Here is a 26,474-nt window from a genome sequence, read left to right on the forward strand (position 1 = left end):
CTGTTGCCTCCCTTTTTTTTTTTGTCATCTGTTGGATTAATATTGAAATAACCGTGCATTACACAAAACCAGCAAAGGAACAAAGCCTTTCCGGAGTCAGCAGCCGACGAGGTAATACAACACCCCTCGGAGCCAAAGATAGAAACAACAACGAAGAACATAACTTAAGCTACAACAAAGAAGGGACAGATCACTACCAGAGAAGAGAGCACCACCTTGCACTCAAGGACGGGCATACCTAACGAGCACACATTCATAAATAACACCAGGAGAGAAGATCATCGAGATAGACCTGACGCACACGAACATCACCAACACATAAACCGAATCAAGAGAGGTTAAAATCCTTAACCGTCGCTGCACACACCCTTCAATCCCAACTAAGACTCGCCATTGGACCTTGATTGTGCTCTCCATGCGCCTCATACGCCCAACACCCCACAGCGAAGCCTACAAAAGCTTCCTGAACACGTCCTGTTGCCTCCCTTGTCTTCCCCTTTTTTCATACCCTTTTGTTCACTTTTTGCCCTAGCACATTTATTGATTTGTATACACATAAGACTAAGACATTGCACACAGATCTATACACCTGTACACGCATCAAGGTATGTCTGACTTCAAAATGCAATGATCGGATTTTAGATCCCATCTTTGTGAATTGTGATCAACCATATACACGAACATGAGTCCATGCACTATGGTAAAGCGATATGCACACATTAAACCATATATTTAGGAAATTAATGAGAACTTGTTTACTTAAGTTATTTATACCGGCATTTCACTGTACAGCATAAATATATAGTTCTACATGTTCCAAGGTACATATATACCTTACAAATCATAGGGAATATTTCGTTGAGAAATCCATACAGTATTTCTCAAAAAACCATACCATATGTAATGTTAGTGATAATGTAAATATATATATATATATATATATATATATATATATTATAGATACAATGCTTAAGATCATTTTCAATCCAACTTCAAACACTATTTTAGTGTAATCTTTCCAACTCAACATTAAAAGTTACATCATATTAGTGTTGGGTTGGAGATATTTAGTGAGAAAATTATATTAATAGTGTTTTAAAATTAGATTAGAGATAGAAAAAAATTAGTATTGAAATCACATTAAAATAGTTTTTAATGTAATCTTAGTGATATAGGAATTGATAATACATACTATCATTATATGGACTGCGAACAAAAACATTATTATCCCTGCACATCCACACTTTTTCGCAGATAGATTAGATATCAAACGTGTTAAAAAAAAGGGCATATATCAAACATCAAATAATTATGACAAGACGGTGATATTTAATATGTAACGAAGATGACGTGCGTCGTCATGAGCTGAAAGACAATTTTGCGTGTGGATAGAATCCAAAACTTCACCCAACAGATTAAGTAGCATATAAATAAATATAAATAAAATTGTAAATATTACAAAGTGAAAAAGGAGAGAAAATGAATTTAGGGTTTTAGATGAAAAAAAGTATTTCATATGCTCACTGACAGAAGCAATCCATCATGCTCTTCTACACACCCACTCTCTTTACTTCCATCCATCAATCTCAATTTCAATATTTTTTTCTTGACTTTTTTTTACCTTTTCTATTCATATAAATTTTCGAATTTTATATTGATCTATTGGCTAAGGTCAAATGATTTTCCCTGCTAGATAAACTTAGTTCATTCTTCATACTCTCTCAGTTTTTTTTTTTAATATAAGTCGTTTTATAGAAACTTTTATGTTCCAAATTATATGACGTTTTTGGCTTTTTATATAAAATTTATTAACACTTAATGTTATATGACCAATGATAATATACCTTCTATTTTATTATTGGTTGATTTGTGGTTAAGTAAATAATTAATGATGTTTTTGTTTAGAAAATATAAAAGATTAATGATTTCTTAATTTATGTCCATAAATCTAAAACAATTTATATTAAAAAACAGAGGGAGTAGTACTTAACGTTGGAATAAATATCAGCCATAAAATTTTAAATATAACTAACTACATATATGTATTAAGCTTACAAAAAAATTGTTTTTATATTTTAAATATTCTATGTGAATATTTAAGATATGCGACTGGAATAAAGTTATGTGTTGATGGAAAAAAAATGACTTGCTTTTTTTTCCGTCAATGTTTTTTTTTTTTTATATTAAATTAATGGGCCAGACCCAGACAACGGCAGAAGCCCTCTTACATAAAAAACTATTACAAGCCCAAAAGAAATCGGGCAAAAGGCAAAGATTAAACGGGCCCTCGGCCCAAACTTAGAAACCGCGCGACCCAGACCGCCAGCGCGTCGAGGAGACTGGCTCCCCACGTGTAGGGATCTGCTCCTTTCACGCGTCACGCGGCGTCACCGCCTCAACTTGACCGCTCCGCCAGAAAGCCGCCGGAATACACACCATCGAAATCCTCGTTCGTCGGAGCTCAGAAACCGACAAGCCTCCAACGAACCCATAGCCTCTCTTCACCGCCATGTCATCACGCCTGAGGGATCCATCGAATCTCGAGATCTCCTCCGACTTTACATACTTCACACCCTAGACACGCGAGCGGGGAACCCTCTCTTTCTTTCCTTGAGAGTCGTCACCTCGCCGGAGAGCTTCATCTTCTACCGGGTTCTCAACCACAGTGACCCAACCTCAACCTTTGACGACAACCACACCAGACTTGATACAAATCGAACCTAGTAACCTTTACCCAAAGAAACCCGGGTTCCTAAACGGCAGCGCGGAGCTTTGCTAGCCTCCGCTCTCCGTAACCAAAAGCCGGCGAAGGCGAATCTCAAGGAGACTCCCTTCCCGGAAGCTAGAGCCGGCGACGGTGGATCTGCAGAAGCCTTCACCTCCCGGAAAAACACCACCTCTGAACATGCAAACCGCTCTCTCTCTCCACCGAAGACCTCCCAACGAACGCGTCGTTACTCCAACAGCGCCCCATCGTTAAAGAAGGAGCCGGTACCAGAGCTCGGACAAGGCGAACGTTACCAGGACGGCGAAGAAAGGACGAAGGAGAACCATTCTGACAAACGAAAAAGGACTCCGGCACCGGCACGGACGCTCACGCGCCGACCGACCGCCGGAACCCAAAGCAGATCTAACTTCTCTCTCTTCTCTCTCTCTCTCTTCTCAATAGTCTATGACTTGCTAGAATACAAATCATAATTTTGTAAACGAAATAAAGGATTGTAAAGGAGAAGACAACACTCTGGTTTTCGGGTGTTTGGTTGGGAGACCGACACGTGATGTTAATTCAGGTTACATTTGCCGTTAATTTGTAGATAAGTGACTGCCTTCTTTGATTTAATTAAATCAGAAGTAGTTATTTTGTTTCTTAATTAACTAACTAATCAGTTTGACTATTTAATTAATAATAAGTCAAATCTTAAAAACAATCACCAGATTTCAGGTGGATGCTGCCATCTTCCGAGGCTAACATATAGGCACTTTAGATATACTACTAGAACAAAAAAAAAGTTATATATATTTGACTATATGAGGGTTTTCTGGGTTTCTTTAGTCGATGAAACTAAATAAAATTTTAAATATTTTACGCTTCTATTCTATTAAAATATGAAACAAACTTTTTGTCATGATTATATATTATTAAAAATGCCACTTAATTTTTCTGACTTTTTTCTTTTATTTGGTAAACGTATAAATTCATTTTAAAAGATCCAAACGATGACCCAACTAGATATTCAATACAGAGAGATACGAATAAAAAATGTTTTTTGTCATTATGTCGTTTTCAAAACTTTTCACTCAGAGAGAAGTAAAAGAAAGACAATTTGCAAAAACATAAGAGATAGACAAAGTGAATATCGTTCACATTCCGATAATCACTTCCAAAACCTCTGTGATTGCTGTAACGAGCGCTGAAGTTATAGGAGTAAACTTTGAGTGATCCACAAAAAGTCGATCGCATCGCAAAAGTTTCTACATTCAAGAGTGAGTTGATGAAGTTTTAGACCTTAAATCCATGTGTTAGAGTTGAGATGGACGATTCTAGAGGGTTTAGTTGTGTCAAATCTAACTTTGGGTTAAATTTGGGCTCGATGCCTTCTTACTTTTTGTAAAGTTGGTACACAACAAAGAAAAGTTGAGATAGGGTCGAAGCCAATTTTTGTTAAAAATATTCTGGTCATATTAAAATTAGTTACCAAAAATAAAAATGTTTCAGAAAGAAATAAATAGCAACTAAAAGATTTCCTATATATTCGCGCAAGATTGAATTGCAATATATTTTTATTTTAACTATAAATATTTTTTTTGTCAGCAACTATAAATATATTTTTAATATACAAAATCTATAATTTTCTTTAAATTTAAAAATATAATAACTTTGTTATTAATTGAATTTTATTATATAATAACGAATTTCTATTCATAAATTTAAGATCTTGAGGTTAAAATTTTACTGAAACCAAACAAAATTAAATTTTCACTTACATTATTTCTCATATTAATTTTATATATTTGAACTAAAAATAATCTCAATTCTTTAAGATCCAAAATTTTCATTTTTTAAATACTAAAAATAAATTATGTACACATTTAAATCTGTCTTATTAACAAAAAGAAACATCTTTTAGAACTAAAAAATTATGATAAACTAATATCATTATTTAATATAAAATTAGTTAAATGAGAATGATTTAAAATAAATCTATCAGTTATTCAAAAAATGTAAAAATAGATTTATTGTATAAATTTACATTATAATTGAAAAACAACACTTGTTTGAAACAAAAACAATTAACCTAAAATGACACTCTTTATGAAAGTATATATATATTATGTGTTGCAAAAATCTTAAATAATAAAAAAGTATTTTTTTCTTTCCTACGAGGACACGTCAGCGCCACGTCATTAAGTTGAGTATTCTCAAGGCGACATATGTCTCATCCCTTCAAATTCTGCGTTGTCTCATTCCTTCAAACTCTGCGTTTCATTAACTCATGTATTTGGATGTTTGGCTTTTTTCGTTTCACTTATATTCTGATGTGTTTTTGGAGACTCCTTAGAACATCTCCAACCCACCTCTATTTCTACCTCTATAATAGCATTTAGAGGCAAAACCGCTCCAACCCATCTCTATTTTTGCCTCTAAAATAGAGATTGCTATTTTCTCCTCTATTTATAGAGGAAGAAATAGCATTGCTCTATATTTTGCTCTATATGTAGAGATCTCTATTTTAGAGAAATACATTGGAGTAAAACCCACCTCTATTATAGAGTTTCTCTATTTTAGAGGTAAAAATAGAGAAATACATTGGAGATGGTCTTAGCTTCCATGAACTCTTATGGCCGTGTTATTTTTTTAACACTTTCATCTCAGCATGATAATATTGAAGCGTTACAGAATCAGCATGAACCCAAGAGCCATCTTCAACTCACACATTAATCAAAACTATCCACTAATACCACGATTTCTCCATGAATGCATCTTCCAGTAATTCTTGCCTTTACATCTCCGACTATAAAAAAGTATGTTGTATACCCTAAAATCATCAGTTCAACCATAAGCTTTTCAAAAACTTCAGAAATTCATAAAAACTATAATAAAAGTTAAAATTGCTATGATGGTGAAAAGATCTACGGTTTCGGTAGCGGTGATTGAAACTTGAAAGTTATAGACGGTGGTGGTCATTGAAGAAACGGAGAGGATGGAAGGAATGGCGACTGTAGTGGCTGTGGAAGAAGAGGTGACCATTGTGGCTGTAAAAGAAACAAAGATGATGATAGATGTGGAAGAAAAGGTCCTCACCACTCCCCGTTTTCTGCTATAGCTCACAATTATTTCCGAAGACGAGTCCAATAAGTGTGGATTTTAATTGTTCATCGGCATCCCAGAAGGCGATCTAAAAGGTTTTTGGGGCGGTTCGATGACTGAAGCTCTAGGGGCTTGGGTCCTCCTCTACTGGTGGTTGTGTGAGGCTCGAGTAGCAGCGACTAGGATGGCAAAGCTGCGTGTGGATGGAAGTCAATCATTTGGAGTAGCGCTGCGGGCAAACCAATTTTTACCAAAGCGTGGTCTCATGGATTATCAAAGGCTTCCTTCTCGTGTGGCAATGCTTCCTGTGTCAAGTTTTGGCTCCTTCCAAGCCATAAAACATTTTGTTAATATGGTTATGTCCGTTGTTCAGTTGGGTCTGTTTTTCTTTCTCTCTTGTGTTGCTTTAGATTTATATTTTCTTTTCGTTACTTGTGTTCTGTGTAACTTCTGTCGCAAAGAAAATTTGGTATAACCAAAAAAAAAAAGATGTGGAAGAAAAGACAATGATGGTTGCATGGAAGAAACGCGATGGTGTTGTACGGCCAGCAACGACGGTTGCCTTTTACAAGAAAATAAGAGAAGAGAAGGATAAGATGGAAAAAAAGAGAGATCGGATAAGTTACAGAAATAGAAAAAAACAAAGAAGATTGGAGGAGAAGAAAAGTGAATGGACAGTAGTCTCATTTTTTTAGTTCGTTATTTTCTTTTTTATACATTATGGGTACTTTTATGTTTATTTGTAATTTTTTTTTTGAAGTGTTCAACTATTGTGATATTTATTAACAAAAAACAAATATTTCAATAAAGAGTAAGTAAGAGCTCACTACAAAAAGGATCATATTACATCATATAAATAATATCAGAAAATACGTTAGACTATTAGAAAATAATGACATCATAAATTTTTTATTCTCAAACCTTTTTTTTATTTGAGAATTCAAAGACATATGAGAAGTGTTTAATACATGAGAATATAAAATGGGATCAAGTTTCCATAAGCTATGTACTATTTTACCAGCTTAGTCTTATTTTGAATTTAATTTAACTATATTTCTAAATTAATTACCTCCCTTGATCAATAAATAAATAAATGCAAGTATAATCGGATATTTGGGTTAGTGTTATCTACAAAATTACATAAGTACCATTTTATCTCTCTACTGTTACTTTATTTCAATTACAGTTCTACATACTAATGAATATGATTTAGGAATTCACATGGGATCAATATTATTAACAGAATTTAGCTATACAGAGATCAAATTCAAATAAACAAATGCTCTCAAGAAAGAAATTAAAAACATATAGTGAGATGTAACAATGTAACTATTTTACAAAAAAAGAAAAGAGAATTACATGTAAAATTAATGCAGAAGATATAAAATAATTATGAAATAGTTAATTACAATTTTCTCAATGAAAGAAAAATCATTTAAAATAATATTACATTTATAAAAACATAAAAATAATATTATTCATCTATAAAAACTACAAAATATTAAATTAAAACTGTAAAGTTTAAGAAACTAATAAAAAACTAAAAAATAAAACCAAAAATATTTACATAATAGTAACAAGTTTAACTGAGCTTCAAAAGTTATAGATTACTTATGCACCAAAGATATTTTTTTTACAGATAGCAACGATCATAAACGAATTAAAATATTTGAAATGAAATTTTACAACTATATATTTAAGTGTTAATTTATAATATAAACAATTAGATTTATATTTTCAGTGTTTTGTCAGCTCTTCAAATATATTCAGCCTAACATAAACCGTAACAAAATATATTCAATTTTGTTGAGCCCAAACCATTTGTACAAATAATAATTTTGAGAACAACAAATACATTCTTAAAAACTCAAAATATAGCACACCACAATTAAATTAACTAACTAATTATGAAATCAAATTTATCAAAAACATACGTCACAACACCAGTTATACGTCAACCGCCAATATAGTATATTATACGCTGCAATTTATTAATATAGACACAAACATCATAATAAAATATAATTAATTTTAACATAAATAATCCTTTCACATCCTAACATTCTTTAAAATCATAAACTTTATCATGCGTAGTTACATACATCACATATAAATCAAATTTCGCGTAACACGGACCAACTCTAACTCTAGTATTATATGTAAGGCTTAGAAAATACATAAATTATTACAAAAATTATAATTTTCATTAATAAAACTTTTGCAAACGATCAAAAACTATTATTAATTCTACAATTTTAAAATTAATTTAACCGCAAGCCACCACACTTAAAACTTAATTTACAATCAAATCTTCATTCAAAAACAAATCAAACATTCTACTGAATCATTTTTGTGAACGAACTAGTACAATACATAAACTGGTGCGACGACGAGCTTCCTCAATGGCGTTGCGGCGTGTGGAACTCCCAACCATCATAGCATCCAAGCTCACACCCATCAAAACACAACGTGAGCCACGGTCTCTGCTCGCAGATTGTAGCTGTGACCGTCTCTCTTCGACCAGCAAACCGTGTCTGTCCCAATCCGAGCCAATGTAGACCCGCAAATGACGGTTTACTTAGCCATCTCAGTGCTCCAGTCGTCAAGCTCACACAGTTATGGACATTGAGCTTCCTCAACTGTTTGCTTCCTCCCTCTGTTTGTCTTTCCCTTGTGGCCAGCAACTCTATCGAAGAATCTGTCACATGGAAGCAACTCCTGAGGCTTAGCTCTGTTAAAGCCTTACAATACCGCGTGATTGTGTGGATGGCTCTGTCTGAGATTCCTGGCATGTGACCAAGATCAAGCGTTGATAATGTTCTGCTGATTGTTCCTTCATTGCTCAACAGATGGGAGATTCCTCTGTCACTGACTCTCTTACAGCCGCGGAAGGATAGTTGCATGATGGGAACATCTGACTTACCGAGTGCAACCATGCCACTATCGGTTACATCAGCTCCTGCGAGATTCAGAGAAGTTAACTTCCTGAGTGCTGAGACAATGTTGAGGCAAGAATCAGATATGCTTTTGCAGCTGCCTAAGTCAAGCAGCTCAAGATTAGTACACAGCCCCAGTTTCTTCACTGCTTCGCTGGTTATGAGAGGGCACGTGGAGAGTCTGACCTCTTGAAGAGAGCAAGAAGACCCTGTGACATCATGGAATGCCAAATCAGACAACAGGAAGGCGCCTCGTATTTCAAACCTTTTCAGGTTCCGGCATGAGTGAAGGAGCGATGCAAATCCAGCGTCGCTGACTCTCGGAAACCCACCAAGCCTCACTGACTCTAAACCTTTGCAAGCCTCGGAAAGGAGAAATATACCCATGTCGTTGATTCTCTTGAACGATATCTTGCGGTTGTAACAAGTTCGAACTAGAGAGAGGCTTGTGAGTTGCTGGCAATAACCAAGAGACTGAAGCCCAGTGTAGGTCAAGTCATTGTCGGGAAATGGCTCTTTTTCAGGACGGTCTTCAAGGTCCAGTTTGACAAGTTGAGGAAGAGAACCTGTGATAGCTATGATAAGCCTGTCAGATATCAGATCCAGGACAAGAGAGAGGCTTTGCAAAGTAAAAGAAGGTGAAGGAGAAAGCAAGGCAGCCTTAGATAAACAACTGCCAGTGACTTTGAATCTGTTCATGAGAAGAATAGCCTCGGACTCAAGCAAAGGCTGTAAGCTTAGAGATTTGAGAGTTTCAGGCAAGGAGAATCTAACAGACTGGAAAGCGGTGGCATCAACTAGGATACCTCGGATATTTAGTTGCAGAGACTGCAAAGCATCACAAGAATAATAAAACCCAATTCAATTTCACACTTTCTCAGCTTCTTCTGACCAATGCCTCAGCAAGCTTTTAACATATTACCTCCAGATACGGACACCCGTTAAGCATTTGCGTCAGGTTAGATTGAAAAACAAGAGGTGAATCCAAGTCTGCCATTTCCAGGGTAAGAACCCTGCAATAACAAACAATTGAACCCAAATAGTCTTAGCAATAAAATAGCTAAAAACTCAACTCTTCACAGCCTTCTTATAATTGACAAAGGTCATAGCTGATACCAAATACGTAAAAGGCTTGACCAGAGGCTAACTAGTATGTTGGATTCAATTCTATTAATGAAATGAGGATCAGAAACTTAACCATTCCCTCTTATGAAACCAGTTAGTTATATATATATATTCAGAAACGAAGAAAAAGAGTTGACTTTTTGGCCAATTTTTCCTTTTCTAGTCTATCAACAAGCAGTAGAATCATTGAGCTTAAATGCCTAAGGTTAATTACTCACTTTCACATTTCAATTTAAAAGCGTAACGCTCAAATCTTCACAGACTTGTTATAAAGAAAAGAAAGCATTAACAAAGGTCATAGCTTCTTATGAGGGCCAGAAACTGAACCATGCATTGCATGCCCTAGATGATCTCTCTCTATACATTGAAACAGCTACATCAATTTCAAGGGAGCTTTACCGGAGATTTGGGCAGAGGGTGCCGATGGAAGAGAGCACGGTGGAATTAACAAGTGAACACCTGAGCAAGTGAAGTTCCTGGAGATGTGGCCCGATAACCCCACGCACAGCAGCGACGCTGAGGCGGAGACAGTTCAGCGTTAGGCTCCTGAGCCCGACGCAACCACGCAGCACGTGGTTCAGAGTCTCCTCCTCCGGCGAGAAGCCCTACCAATAGAATCGATCAATTGGAGTGAAAATTGTCGAATTTGAGAGAATCGGGACACTCACGGATAGATCGAGAGCGGTAAGCGAAGGGAGGACGTCGGAGACGACGGCGGAGCGGAGGGCGGTGGAAACGCAGGCGACGGAGCAGAGATTCTCGAGATCTAAGCGCTTCAGTATCTCCTCCGCCAACACAGATTTCGCCACTTCCTCCATCGTCAATGATCTCTCTCTCTATGATTCAATCCAGTTCTTCAATCAATCTTGTTCTCCTTTTGACACGATTAAAGAGACGATGGGGTGTTTGGACGCAGAATTAATCATATCCTTGACGACCGGTTTGTGCTCTCTAATCTCTAATCCAGATTCACGGTTTAGTGTTCCTTTCCGTTTAAATCGAACCCGGTATTTTTCTGCGTGCATCAATCATTTAAAAAAAAAAAATTAATGTATATTTAAAAATAAAATTGTATTATGTTTATTGATATTTTAATACAAAATTTTATTTAACTTTATATAAAATAAATAATTTTATTTATTTTAAATTTTATTTAAAAATAGATATGTATATATTTAAAAATGATAGTCTTAGAATATATTTTTTATCTATTTATTTTGGTTAAAATATATTAAATCAATTTGTATAAAATTAAGAAAACTATTTTTGATCTAAAAATTGTATAATTATCAAAAAAGCAAATAAACCGTATTTCTAAAAAAAAATTAGATATATAAAAAACTAATGATATTACGATTAAAATTTTTAATTTAATTTTTTTTGAAATTTTTTTTGTAATAAAATTGTATAGTTATTAAAATAGAATTAAATGACGTTTTGAAATTTGTAAAATATGATTATATTTCAATTATTATATTATTTAATATCAAATTTGAATAAATTTACATTAATGATGATATATAATTTACTACCATGCTCTAAAAGTTTACCAAAAATATAAATCATCATTAAATGTAATTGTACATGTCACATTTAACTATGAGAGTGCAAGTAAAATCAGTTTGCAAACAATGTCTAGGGGTTTAATCCGAAAGTAAGGATCCACGGTTTGATTCATATGGTTTATCTGGATTATAAATTAAATAAATAAACTCAAAGAGTAATATGCATTACAAATAATAATTAAGCTGATCAGTACAAGTTTTTGCATATCTTTCATATTATTGTTTTGTCAATGCTGAAAAAGGAGTAAAAGAAAGGTCTACATATAAAGTTTTTTCTCTGGTTTGTTAAAGGTTAACAATCTAACGTTTAACTCCCAAGTTAGCCAATATACGCTCCCTGAGCCCCTTGTAGACCTCTGTACCATCCGGTATCACATGATCAGTCTTCGGTTCATCATTCTGTCCCATAAACCCATAGTTCTGGTTAAGCCATGGTTCATCATTCTGACCCATAAACCCATGGTTCTGGTTAACCCATGGTTCATCATTCTGATCCATAAGCCCATGGTTCTGGTTAAGCCATGGTTCATCATTCTGACCCATAAATCCATGGTTCTGGTTGAGCCATGGTTCATCATTTTGACCCATAAACCCATGGTTCTGGTTAACTTGTGGTTCAACATTCTGGCCCATAAACCCATGGTTCTGGTTAACTTGTGGTTCAACATTCTGGCCCATAAACCCATGATTCTGGTTAACCCGTGGTTCAGCATTCTGACCCATAAACCCATGGTTCTGGTTAACCCATGGTTCAGCATTCTGTCCCATAAACCCATGATTCTGGTTAATCCATGGTTCATCATTCTGACCCATAAACCCATGGTTCTGGTTACTCCATGGTTCAGTATTCTGGCCCATAAACCCATGGTTCTGGTTAACCCGTGGTTCAGCATTCTGGCTCATAAACCCATGATTCTGGTTAACCCGTGGTTCAGCATTCTGACCCATAAACCCATGATTCTGGTTAACCCATGGTTCAGCATTCTGGGCCATAAACCCATGATTCTGATTAACCTGTGGTTCAGCATTCTGACCCATAAACCCATGATTCTGGTTAACCCATGGTTCAGCATTCTGGTCCATAAACCCATGATTCTGGTTAACCGGTAAACTCGGCAGCTTCGAGAGTCCAGTCTTATAGAGATGAGTCATATCAACTCCTGGGTTCAACGAAGAAGGGAAGGGCCTCATGGCTTGAGGGGCCAAAGCAGAAGGATAACCGAAACGCTTCATGTCTCGAGGGGCCGAAGCAGAAGGATAAGGGAAAGACCTCATGTCTTGAGCGGCCGAGGAGGAAGAAAAAGGCGGCCTTCCTAAACGAGCGGGCACTGATGAACGGTAAAGATTCTTTGGACCAGAACTGCTGCTACTGCGTGCAAGTGGTGCAGCGTGCCCGTGTTTCCCATAATATGTGACTAACAACATTCTCAAATCGTCTGCTGCTCTCTCCACATGCTTCTTCATAATGCACCCTTTGTGTGAGCATTTGTAGTAACTCCTGCAATTACCATTTATACCAAAATATTATTTTTTTATATTTAGCATCGAATATCTTAGATTTTTCCAAATGACCAAGTAGATATGGAGTGAGCAAGTATCTTGCTAGAGAGTTTCTCACAACCACACTACATATCAAATCTTTGAGCTGAAACTATAAGTGGACCATGCTAACATTGATCATTATTTAGGCTGTAAACGAATAGTTAAATTCTTGAAGAAAATAAAAGACAGAAGAACACGGTGAAAGATACCAACCTCGGATTTGGATTCCCTTTGACAATTTTCTGACCGTATTTTCTCCAGCGATGACCATCGTTAGGTTGGGCTTCTTCAGTCTCCATACGAAGTCTGACCCTTGGGTTGTTGCTTGCTCTTAGGGCTGTCATCATGTTTGATACCTCATCATATTTCCTGTTAGAGAATTATGTAGTTTATGTTAATGTGATTAACTACATGTTAAGTTTAGTACTATTGATTTATAAGATGTTAATTTGGGACCTTCTCTTTGGAGATGAAGGTTTGACTTCGTGTTCATCAGCAATGTCATCATCTTCCTCTTCATCTATCCGTCTCTTTCTCCCCAATTTGGATGGATCATCTGTATCTTCATCTTCGTTGGATTCTTCCTCGTCCTGGCTCTCGCTCTCATCATCCAGGGACATGAGCTTGGTATCAGTGTCATCAGCTACTTCAGATTCAAAAGAAGCGACTAAAGGAGCACCAATGGGATCAACATGAGATGGGATCAAAGCTGGGATAACATTTGAGCCAGATGATACACATGTAAATGAAAAAAAAAACTTATAAAATCATTAATTTATAAAAAAAACTTATAAAAATCATTTTCGAAAATAAAAAATATAATGGAAGCAGATTTGAGACACAAGCAACTCTATATACAACCTTCTTGAGGAGGCAGATCAAAGTGCATCGGCTGATAAGGAACATCCTTGTTGAATATCATCGTCTTTGCATGGTCGTCACCAGAATTTTCCACCGTCTCTGGAGGCTCGTCATTGGGGAATGAATACGGATTGATAAGCTGGCAAGAGAAGGTACCAAAGACAATAACAGTTAGCGTTTCGAATTGAGATTTTTCTTCTGATTAAAGATCTAAAGAAAATAAAAGCATTTGCATAATGTGGAACATATATTGGGACAGAGAGATAAAATAAAAAAAATATGGAAACATACGTAACTATTCCTAAGTATTTTAATATTCAAATATCTATCATATGATAACAATCACGTATAATAAAACAACCAGAAACATATAAATACATTGTTACTTACCTGTGAACGAGACTGCAACATTACGGATGGGCTCAATCCTGGAGAGATTTCGATGCCAAAAGGAACAGTTTTTGGGTCCTTGAATACTACAGCACATGGACTCAAGTTGTCTGTCCTGATCGGTGGAATATTACGTCCTATTCTTGCAGCTACTCTGTCGACCAGACCGGGTCTTTGTTTAGACTGATTAGTTTGAAGGAAGATGTCGCTGATTGGATTTAGACCATTGTCACTTAGGCTAGTACTAGGAGGTGGAGCCCAACGCGACGACACCATGTCCATGAAGTTTCCATCACCATAATCACTCATCTTTTTTTTTATGGAGATGTCAACAAACATACACCTAAATCAAAGAGATCATAGAATAGCATTTCGTTGTAAAAAAAATCAAAAATCAAAAATGAAATCTAATATCAAATTTATGAAAAATATTTACCGAAACAGCGTATAAAAGATGGAAATGATAAACTGTTTTCTTCGGAGAGGGAAAGCTAGCATGAAAAGAAGACGACACAAGAAGAATGGATGTGATGCATATGAAGAATACAATGGAGTTTTTATATAATAGAAACTAATCTTTTTTTTTGTCGGCTACCCATAGTCATTCCAATTTTGGCAAAAAAAATTATATGGTCAAACTTGTATCATCTAAATGACACAATGCATGAATATATATTTTCTCTTACCTTTTCTATCGTATTTGGTTTTTATGAGGAGTGTATATCCCGGTTAAGTTATATTAAAAATATACCGCCAAACTATTGAAACCAAACTAAACTATACGCTACTTAGAAAACCAAAAATGATATAAAAGGTAATAAAAAGAACAGGGATATGTATTCTTTATAAAAACCAAAATGATAAGTACTAAAATATTTTCATGCAAAAGCAATTTCATCTTCTTTGTCTGTATTTTTATCACCAAGAAAAATGTTAAAAATGGTTAAAAAGAATCCAGTAAAATTTTATTTGTTATAATGATATTATGAATATCTTAGTTTCGTAAACATGATTGAGGTTTTTATTTTATATATCACAAAATAAATTAACTACAGAACATGAAATATTATTTTCCAAAACCAAATTAAATCATTTTAAAAATAATTTTAGTGTAAATCATATAGTTATTAATTTTATGATAATTATCACTATAACCTGAACATCAATTGTGCAAAAAACAGAACATCAGTCTAGTAGATATTATTTGACATCAAATTCAATAGAATTGCATCATAATTTAAAATTTACTAATAGTTTATTACAAATAAAAATCAGATTATATATTCATTTAAATTACTTTTAAATAATATGATTTGTTTATAAAATGTATTATTTTTATAAAAAGATTTAAACTAGATATGTTAGTACAATAAATTTACTTTTATTAATAGTCTGAAATCGTTTATAACTATAAGTTATACATACATTTTAATATGTTTTAGGTTGTGTAGTTTTTGTTAATATTTGTCAAAATATAATCACTATTAATGTAACATATTTAGACTAGACAAAGTATCATCATGATTCTATATTTATTTACACTTTAAGATTTTGAAGAAAAAGATCTAGATTACACACATAATTCAATGAATTTTGTTTGTAGGACTTTATTTTGTTAGAGCATCAGAAATATTTTTAATGTTCTTAAAACTTACTGGATTTGTTAAATTCAATCGAATATAGTATAATTTATATAAAATACTAGTTAAAATTAACATTATTTAATATTTTTAGCTGAAAAGTAAGACATCAGTTTGATGTTAAGGTTCAACCAATTGGATCTTCTTTAACCAAAAATTTTTGGTTAACTTTTATTTTGGTTTTAGTGTTAGCATAGACATTGAAGTAGCATAAACAGATTAAAAGAAATTTTTTTGACTGAAAACATTGCAAGTGCATGAAATTGAGAGGAAAATAATAAGTCATGAGTAACCTAAAAAGTGAACTCACCAGCAAACCATATAACTAATATACAAAAACTCTAAAATTATTTATTGGATTATAATAATATTTAATTTATAAATTTATCAATTTAAAAAGAATTCCTTTTTATTTATATTTAAAAAATTATAAAAAAAAATTACTTATATGATCTTATATATTCACTGAAATTTAAATATTTAGCTTTCATCTATTTTGTGAGAATATTTGATGTTTTTAGAGTATTAGAAATACATATCCTAAAATATAGATGTGTTTTAGACGTAATTCTACCAACTAACACTAAAATATTTATAATTCATTAAAATAAAAACGTATTTTATTTTGAACAAAATACAGTATTTAATTTATGTTTATATAAATATTATATAATCACTTATATACTAAAGCACAAGTCACTCAACAAATAAAAAATTAACATGTGGAAAATGTTTAAAAAAAATTAAAAAACAGTTAACTGAAAAAATTAATCTTCGATCCCTAACTTTAAGCATATAGTGCCTATATTTTCTCATAATATTCCATCCACTTTCAAAATCAGTTGACCACGATTTTCAAACTGTTTTCTTCTTATATATAATTTTGATTTACTAATATACGTTTTGTTTTTTTCTCTTTCAATCTTCTCTGCAACAGAATGAAAGCTTTTTTAGTTCGTTCGTTCTTTCTTGCAGAAAATGAGAGTCTGAGTATTAGGTCCGTTTGCCAAAAAGAGAGATTGAGTATTAGGTTCGTTTGAATTGAACAGGTTTCTTCCTATCTTCTTTCTTCTTTCTTCTGTGGCAATTCAAATTTTATTTATTCATCACCTGAATCAATACTCAGTCGATAAATACAGTAAAATTATGGGAAAAAAATGATACTGGTTTACACCAAAAAAAAAGAGATACTGGTATGGTATTTTTTGAAGAGATTTCAATTTTAGATCACTGCAGTGTATAACTTGGAAACTTCTTCTATCTATTGATTTACATGTACTGTAGGTTATGGTTTGGAGATATGGGATGGAGCATAATCAAAATTATTCTTGTGAAAGAGACAAGCATCAAGTTTTCTCCTCACAAAGAAGGTTTTGCATGTTTTCCAGTCTTTATTATTTTTCTTTGATTTATTGATTAATACTTCCTTTGTTGAGTCAATTATTTTTCAGCGTTCACTACTGTAATTGTTTTCAACCCTAAAACTATTGTTGGATGTTACGGAACTTGCATTTCTGAAAGGTAAATCTACTTTACTTAATTATTGCTAGACAATTCATTATAGCTTCATAAAAAGCAAACTAAAGATCTAAAATGTAATCTTATAAATTTAATAAAGCATCAAATAAAGTAATGTGGGTATTTCAGATGTGAGTTTTTTAAAACAAGTTGGTAAATTAACATAATATATCAACGCAACAATTACTTTAACTATAAAAAAATATCAAATTTATTAGATTCATCGTATTTAAATTTAACTAATTTATTTGTTGTTATAAAATCATTGAACAAAATTAATGGATTGAATAAAGTGTTTTTAACCATATTTTATATTTTGATATTTTAAAAAGTTTTGCAAACATGTATCCATTTTATAGTGACATTTGTTTTATCCTTTCAAGTTTCAATTGTTTTGTTTCAAGGCAAGAATCTCTAATATTATGTACCACTGTTCATATAATATTAATAATAATTGATTATGATAGAATATTATAAAATGATAAAAATTTAAAACAGTAAATTAACCTGTGCGCAGCACAGGCGATAATACTAGTAATGATAAATTTGTAATCTAAATAGAACCATGTACTTTCATTTTTCTAAATGTTATTATTTTTATCTTATCAAACTATGTTATATTTAGAGTGACCTAAATCGAGATTAATTTTATTAATATAATTATTTACTAATTTCTCGACTGTTAATTTATATATTGTTTACTGTAGATATTAGAAAAAAAATATTATTTTTAAAAAGTATGGCTTAAACTCTTTCTTTCCATGAAAAAGGTTATATGCAGGTAAGATGAATTTACAGAAATTTATAGATATTGGTTTATGTTTATATGTGATGGATTGTTAGAAATAATTTGAAGTGACCATTTCATTTATATAATTAGTTGTATGTTAGGATGATGGAATATCATGTGCTAAATAAAAGATATTTTTTTGTCAATGCAGGTATGCAATTTTTTAGTTGAATACATGGAAAACTACATGCAGGAAATATTATATATATATAACTATGATCATTCAACATGCTGCATGAATTTAATCTTCTAATAACAAAATGTGTTAAATTTTGTTTGTAATATACAGCAAATTACAGATTTTTAAATATTTTATTTTAATATAACTAATTAAATAATATTATTAATAAAAATTACTTTACAAAAAATAATTTAATATATTATACTGATATATTTAGTGTTCAAAAAAATTAAAATTATATTCCAATCAATTCTTTTTATTCTCGTTTATATGAATTTGAATTCAGTTATGAAGAAATAATATTTTTATTACTCAGTACTACAATTTAAAAATAAATAAGTTTAATATTTTCTTTATAAAATAAAAATATTATTAGTATGTTGAAAATTATATAAAAGAATAGACCAGTTCTTCTTATAATCATGTTGTGATATAAAAAAAACTTATTAAACTGGTGATAATTTTTTATTGAAAATTATAACTTTAAGTTTCTTTGATATTTTTAGATTATATATACATGTTGAACAATCATCATATTTTGCGTAACTAACGTTTTTATTTTCTCAATATCTTTGATTACGACTTGAATATGAAACATTTTCATAATATTTTTGTAGTAATTTTAAATTTAAAAATATCTTTTAGGAATTATGTGCCAGTCAGATTCTAATTTCTTTTGATTAACGGAGGCGTGCAAAAATTTCCTCGGATTAAGGCATTTAGACATGAAATTTGTTTATAAAACGCTTCAACATCAATATCTGTTTATCTGAATTCGGTGCAATATACAAATTCGAAGTAAGTTATATTAAAAGACACGATGTGAATACGAGGAGAATTCGATGAGTTTTGAGATGTAAAGAGAGATACAAGCAAGAACAATAAGAATAATGTAAACTTTAGTTCTTGTATCGTGTTCCTCAAGTGAATACGCCTTCCTCAAATCAGTTCCTCTCCTTGTATATTCGAACCTTTTCCGATCATATTCTTTTCTTAAGTTGGCGTAAAGACCTAGCCGTTTCTGAGATAGAGGGCCGACACTCCGAAATAATGGGCCGAGGTCAGTTTATTAGAAGAACATGTCGAGAGATTCAATTTAAAACAGTTGTACATCAGCAAAATAAAAAGCAACAAAAGTAATGTAAAGGTCAGAAAGTATAAAATAAACCTACACGATGACCAAAGAAATTATACAATTCATCTCATTTATAATAGACTGTCGTGTTTCAAAAAAAAAAAAAATCCTACTATATAAAAGCTACTAATTTTGAGGCTTCTTAGGAGTGCCACATAGGACAAAATATTCCCCACCAATCAAACTGCCACGTCATCGCAAATGTTTAGATGATGGTTCTCGAACTATCCAAACCTATCAAAATAGTCAGTCCATTGTATAACTTATAGCTTCCTTTTCTTTAGTCTACTCGCCTCAGACGTCTCCAGTGACTCCAAATCTGTTCGTCTACCCAACTTCACCGGTGTAACTCCTACGACTACAACAATGGCACTTCAATGCTCCATTATAACTCATCAAGTGAAGACTCTTTGTACCTCTCCACATCCCTCCTCTCAATCTCTTGCCCAGTTCCTTAAATTTGATTTGTCACAAAAAGTCAGTGCATCAGATAGTTTTTAAAATTCAAATAATACTAAGTGTTTTTCTGTACCATGTGCAATGATAAGTTTTTTTAAAGTTAAATTATATTTAAAATGAAATTTATTAGTATTATATATTTTATTATTTTTGACTAAAATTTAATATAAAGTTGATTATTTTTGAGACTATAATGTTTGCTATTGTGATAAACACCTTTTTACAGTACTCTGTTTGTATCTTTTTTTTATTAGTCATCTTCCTGTTCTTTTTTTCTTTTTGGTAAAATGATAAAAAAAAAAAGAATGAAGCTAAAATTAATCTTTTTGTTCTTGATCATTCACGTTATCTTCAAAGTTAATAACATGGCCAACGTAAATGATCGACGTTGAGATTTCAACTTTTTCTGATTTTTACTATTCTAATGTTTCAATATAATTTGAATATTCTCTTTGTTTTATAATATAATGGTTTAAAAGTATTTTTTGTTTCACTATATAAATTGTTTTTATATTTCAATGTAACTTTATATTTATTGGATATTATGTGACCAATTAAATTATGTAAATTACTGTGTAATTGATTAAATTTATATATTAAATGACAGTTTTCTAAAGTAATAACTTTTAAATATTACATATTTTAATTAAAATTGATTACATTTTGAAACATATAGAGTAATCTATAAACTAACTCTATATAGATATGAGGACAAAATTGTAAAGTGGTCTCATCTTGAATTTCTCTCATTTTGTGCATTCCTAATTGGGAGGAGATAATCAACATCTAATTTTATGTTACTCTTAGTATATTAGAAATAGTCGAACCGTGAACCAATTAAAAATGATATAAGAAAGGCATAAAGATGTATTTCCAGTTATCACAAATATAGAATCAATTGACAACAATTTAATTATGTCCAGCGTAGGACAACATAGAAGAGTTTTCATACCTTCTAATATTATAATATCTCATTATATTATTGGTTAAACCAGTTTTCTCTAGCACAAATACTCACTCTATTCTTAGAGTTTAAGTTTTTCTATCTGATGATATTAGTAGTTTGATCTAAAAAAAAAACGACTGAACTGTACATTATAATTGGAGAAAGAAAACAAATAAAAATCAACCGAAGACTTTTAAGGTATATGAAACAAAAATTGAAAATATCAATTCTCTGCAATTAAATAGTAATGCAATAAAATTGTAAAAATACAAAATAAAAAAAATACACAGAAAGAAAGATTTAGTAAAATAAAATCATTATATAATTTTCATAATTGATAGTGCTCAGCTACATTAAAAAGTCTAAATTTACAACATACACAGTTTTATTTACATCTTGAAACCTATTATCTAATTAAAATGATTCTAAAAAAAGTGCCAGCACGAAGAGTTAAAAAAATATACTATAAAATATAATACATAACGTTAAAAATATATTATCAATAATCACTATAAAATCATGTTAGTAGTAACAAAAATGAAATGACAACACATTTATTAAAATCATAGAACGACACGCAATAAGGTGTTATTAAATATACGAATTACAAATTAAATATGCTCAACGCAAACACACATAAAAGTGAGACATCATATTTGAATATATTTAAATAAATAATTTTAAATATATTATATTCTACATAATTTTAAAATTACTTTAAAAAAACTAAATTATTAAAAAATAATATACAAATAAAACTAAAGCAATATTTTGTAACGTCAAAATAATAAATGAATAAAAAATATAGTATGCTAATAAAACAGATTTTAAATTTTAAAGACTTCTAATTCATGTAATATTACAAAATTCAAAATTTGTTTATTACAATTAATATTTGTATTAGATATATTAAAATAATATTCTAGATCGATATTGAATTGTCAGTTTTCAACTATTACACTTAAAAAAATATTATTAAGTACGCTTTTTTTTTTTGAAAATGAGGTTTTATATTTTATGTAGGTTATTGGAGTATTTTTTCTTTTCGTAAATTTATTCGAGATGAGATTCGGATCTTTTAAACTAAGATAATTTGTGTTCTATACATAATTATATTTTTTTTACATAACTCTAAAATCTCGGACTTGATTCTTCATATTTTATTAGTTAATTGTGTTACATATAATAGACATATTTAATTCAAACTAAAAATATAAAAAAAATCAAATTAAAAAATTAGTTATATATAATTTAATATATAAAAATTTACATATAAATAAAAATGATAAATGTAACAAATTTAAATATATTATCCGCGCGTAGCGCGGAAAAAGGATCTAGTTATAATAATAATAGACTGTCGACTCTGAATATCACAAGGTTTGCTAAGACCTAATGATACAAAGTCGAGATCACCCAACACATTATGTTACACTCGATTTCTCTTTGATTACTATATGATAAAAGGTGTTACTTTGGCGAGAACGATACAAACTAAATAAAGAGGTCTTATTATATGATCATGCTTTCCTCCGTTCTAATCATTTTGACATCAAAATTAAAATGAGGAGGAAAAAGCTTTTACCAAATGGTCACAAACACCCAAAATCAATGGCCATTTGCCGCACCAACCTCCTCGTACTTGTCTTTTCTCCGCTCGTTGATCATCGATCTCCTACGACTCATTTCATCTCTGCAAGTGCAAGCCACAACAACAAACAGATAAATATGGAATTCAGATTGTTTCAAACATTTCTTTTATTTTTTTTACTTGAATACCTGAGAAAAGTCCAGATGGAGTCGTAATGAAGAAGGCCAACAACTTTCCTTTTCTTCCCTTTGTGACTTGCTTCACCTCGTTTAACGACAGGTAATTGCTTCACACCTCTTGCCTCCATCAACTCTTTGGCCACACCAACCGTCGCATCGGGGTAACACGTAAGCAAACCACGTTCTTGGCCTCGGTAGGTTATTTTCTTAGTACATACAGAAGAAACCGGACATGTGTTCTCCTGCAAGAGACAAAATAGTTCATTCAACTCAATTTCCATTAAAAAAAAAGAAGGATGATCTATGAGACTGAGGTAGTTTGTTACGTTTCACTACTTACATCTAAGATTGTAGAGACCTTACTAGACAAGTAACCTCTGATGTCTCCCTGTGTTAGGATTCCGGCTAGAAACTCATCTTCATCGACCACCATAAGGCAGTTCTGGTGGCTGTCTTTGAGGATCTTTCTTGCTTCTCTTAGACTTGTTCCCAGAGAAACCTTCACGTAGTTCTTTGACATAACTCGAAAAACCTTTAACTCTTCCAGAATGGTTTCTTCATCCAAGAAAGATTTGTGGTCAGGGTTCTCTATGACGGAAAGCTCAAGGGAGTTTGAATTATCCGTGTGTCTCCAAGCTCCGTCTGTAGTTTTACGATCGGAAGGTGAAAGGGAAGAGTATCCTCTTCCTGTGCTGCGACCCTCAGATGAATCGCTCTCTTTGCCTTGGTTTGCCACCGAGGGAACCCATATTGCTAAACCAACTGCTCCCTGTTATAAATAACCGACAGACAGATCAGATCAAGAACAAATATTATAAAGATTTGCCCTCCTGTTAACTGGTTCATTTCATAGTTTCAAGAAAGGCTTTACTGCTCGATCAGTTAAACAAGCCAATTCGGAAATATTTTAATGAATCTCTCCCCTCTAAGCATCAGAAAAACTGAAAGTGAAAACGTTTGTTTACCATGAGAGGAAGCAAAATTCTATAATCTTTTGTTAGCTCGAACAGCAGTAACACTGATGTTAAGGGGACTGAACACATGGAAGCTAGTGTCGCTGCCATACCAACCTGCATTACATAAAATGAGGGCATCTTGATGAGTCAAAATCAGTAACAACCGAATGTTGCATTCTTAAATTTAGAAAAAGCTACACTGAAGTAAGGGCCTGCGACAAGGGAATACAATACCAGAGCGTAGGCTTGTGGTTGAGCAACAGCAGCGTTACCAGGAATAGCTCTGTTAATAATCTCAGCAGCCGAACCTCCAAACACAGCACCAACAGCAGCACCAATCATCAAGCTTGGTGCGTATAGGCCGCCTACAAGGCCAGAGCCTTTGCACAAAGCTGTAGCCACAACTTTGGCTGCGGCTAACTGAGCTAATAGCCAAATTCCAGGAGCTGAAGCACTCTTTCCAGTATGCAGGATTTCTTCAACATTTGTAAACCCCCAATACAAAATTCCGGGGTACTTGAGAGCAATCATCCCAGCTCCAAGCCCACCTAGTGCAGGGCAGACAATAGCGGGAAGACCAAATTTGTCTTTGATGAACTCGAATGACTTGGTAAACCAGGTGACGAGACGAGAAAAAACAACGCTGACAGCACCGCACAGCATGCCCAATATCAGGTACAGAGGGAGCTCTGGAGACAAGTGAAAACATGTTCGGAAACTTATAAGCAGCTGCTAGCTGAACCAAACTAATAACATACCAAGACTGTTTATGTATGATATATCACCTATCCATCAAGATACTAAATCATAAGCTACTACAGACAAGACTAACTGAAAGATTTGCAATTGAGATTAGAAGTAATAGAAATATACCTGCAGCGGACTTCAGGTCGTACGAGGGGACTGTGAAAGCTGACTGCGTCCCAAGCAACGCATTTGACACAGTCGATGATATAACAGAGGCCAAAATTATCATTGCAGTGGTAAATGGAGGCGAGTTCTCGGCACGTAGAGGTCTTAAAACAGTCTCAATAGCAAAGAAACAACCCGCCACAGCTGCATTGAAACCTGTAACCAGAAAGATAGACCGGGCAAATCAGATTTGCAACCATGCACGACAGTGCAGCAAATTGAGTTCCTTATTGGGAAGAACAAATAACTGCAGTGCCTGTCTCAGTGCTCTCAAACATAGTACGAAACACCATTACACATCCTAACTTCAAAATAACTATAAGTAAACTATTTTTCAATAACTAATACCAGCAAATGCTTTCTCTAGTGCTAGAACCTAAGATTCATAGACAAATTTGTAGGCTAAATAGTACATACAACACTCTGGAATCAATATAGTGAGCTAGAAGAACGAATGGCAATACAGATTGAATTAGCAAACAATTATCGATCAAACTCCCCTATTTTACGCTTGTTAAGTGGCAATATACTAGAGTGAATGAGCTATGCTGCTGTTCCGTGCATTGACAATCCAATAATACATAACTATAGTATATAAAATTTTAAAAGAGGTAGGACTATACCAGATGCAATCCCAGAAGCGGCACCAGCTGCAGTGAGAGCTATTCTCCTCTCTCTGTTGTTTTCCATCATTAGCGCAAAGCCATTGGCACAAGACTTACCAATGTCGACGCTAGGTCCCTCAGGACCCAGTGAGCATCCTGTACCAAGAGTCACAGCAGCCTGAATAGCTTTAATCACCGGGAATATACCAGCGAGTAAATCAACTCCTTGTCTCTGAGAAGAAGTGGACTGCCTGATCTGATCCAAGATCTCAAGCAAACCATGCATCATCCCTACGATAACACCCCCAGTGACGGGAATCAAAAGAATCCGATGCCACGTGTCGGCTAGTCTCTGTAGACGAAGCCAAGCAGCACCCTCGTTTGGAGTACCCGCCCACGCCCACTCATGAATCACATGAACCTAGACAATAAACACTACTCTGTTGAATCAAATTTAGATTCAAATTAGATCTGAGATTGTACGTACCCCTTTGTTGAAGCCTGCGACGCATATTCCAGCGGCGACACCGATAAGACATCCGATGAGAAGGAGAGCCCACTCAGGCGGAGCACTATCTCCCAACACGTCGTTGCCGTCATCAAAACCGTACTCGTCGTCGTTCCCGTAATCGCGATCCTCGACGCCATCTTCTTCTCCGGGAACAACACCTGAAGAAAGCGGCGAAGAAGAGGAAGGATGGTGGTGGTGGTGCTCTCTATCGACTCTGACGTTCTCCAACCGTTTTAAGCTTATACGACGTCCGGAGAGGGAAAATCTCCGATCCAGATGTTTGAAGAGATCTCTAACTCCTCCGGTGGAATTTCTGATGGCCGGAGACTGAGATTCGACATCGAGATCACCGTCTCCTCCGTGAATGCCGGCTTCGTCGTCGTCAGTGGATCGCAACAGATGCCTGTCCTCGGCTCCTCCCGATGACATGTCTAATTAGTAGCCTCAGTTACCAACACATCATCCCACTCGCCGTCTGAGAACGTCTCCGGGATGATTTATATATATATAATGATAAGCTACGCCTCAGAGATTCTTCGCCGGTTGTCTTCAGATTCGATCGGCTTTCAGATTTACCGTCTTCATGACGAAACACGCGTCATGCGTCGTTAGAGAAAGAAAGCCTCAGTTGTTATGTTTGGTACAGGATCCACTTATGGGCCTTTATTGGGCCTTCGTTTGTTGTTTTAAGAAAACTTTTATTACTTTCTTGCTAACGGGAAGTCGATATGTCCGAGTGGTTAAGGAGACAGACTTGAAATCTGTTGGGCTTCGCCCGCGCAGGTTCGAACCCTGCTGTCGACGATTTCTTTTTAGCTTTTTT

The 26,474-nt window shown here is 33.5% G+C and overlaps 3 protein-coding genes, 1 long non-coding RNA gene and 1 other non-coding gene across 5 annotated transcripts; 2 read left to right on the plus strand and 3 right to left on the minus strand.

Annotated features, from left to right (window-relative positions):
* Positions 1-7,994: 7,994 nt before the first annotated feature.
* Positions 7,995-10,771, minus strand: LOC106345776 (F-box protein At-B). Its single transcript, XM_013784956.3, has 4 exons — positions 10,539-10,771; positions 10,270-10,475; positions 9,668-9,758; positions 7,995-9,573 (listed from the first exon to the last, which is right to left on the minus strand). Exons 1-4 carry the CDS (start codon positions 10,686-10,688, stop codon positions 8,209-8,211), a joined length of 1,812 nt encoding a protein of 603 aa, XP_013640410.2. The 5' UTR covers positions 10,689-10,771; the 3' UTR covers positions 7,995-8,208.
* A 589-nt stretch (positions 10,772-11,360) lies between these two features.
* LOC106350987 (probable WRKY transcription factor 10) lies at positions 11,361-14,695 on the minus strand. The gene is made up of 5 exons (XM_048781725.1): positions 14,229-14,695; positions 13,839-13,977; positions 13,434-13,686; positions 13,191-13,346; positions 11,361-12,933 (listed from the first exon to the last, which is right to left on the minus strand). Exons 1-5 carry the CDS (start codon positions 14,565-14,567, stop codon positions 11,736-11,738), a joined length of 2,085 nt encoding a protein of 694 aa, XP_048637682.1. The 5' UTR covers positions 14,568-14,695; the 3' UTR covers positions 11,361-11,735.
* A 1,678-nt stretch (positions 14,696-16,373) lies between these two features.
* On the plus strand, positions 16,374-19,454 carry LOC125610057. Its single transcript, XR_007340067.1, has 3 exons — positions 16,374-16,917; positions 17,153-17,238; positions 17,320-19,454. It is a non-coding gene; the product is annotated as an uncharacterized LOC125610057 (long non-coding RNA).
* Positions 19,455-22,180: 2,726 nt separating this feature from the next.
* LOC106345777 (chloride channel protein CLC-f) lies at positions 22,181-26,261 on the minus strand. Its single transcript, XM_048781727.1, has 8 exons — positions 25,628-26,261; positions 25,159-25,561; positions 24,497-24,691; positions 23,858-24,312; positions 23,633-23,737; positions 23,008-23,436; positions 22,677-22,909; positions 22,181-22,590 (listed from the first exon to the last, which is right to left on the minus strand). The coding sequence occupies exons 1-8, from the start codon at positions 26,078-26,080 to the stop codon at positions 22,506-22,508; spliced, it is 2,358 nt and encodes a 785-aa protein (XP_048637684.1). The 5' UTR covers positions 26,081-26,261; the 3' UTR covers positions 22,181-22,505.
* Positions 26,262-26,373: 112 nt separating this feature from the next.
* Positions 26,374-26,455, plus strand: TRNAS-UGA. Its single transcript has one exon. It is a non-coding gene; the product is annotated as a tRNA-Ser (tRNA).
* The last annotated feature ends 19 nt before the right edge of the window (positions 26,456-26,474 follow it).

The sequence above is a fragment of the Brassica napus genome, chromosome A6 (genome assembly GCF_020379485.1).
Source record: "Brassica napus cultivar Da-Ae chromosome A6, Da-Ae, whole genome shotgun sequence".
NCBI lineage: Eukaryota > Viridiplantae > Streptophyta > Magnoliopsida > Brassicales > Brassicaceae > Brassica > Brassica napus.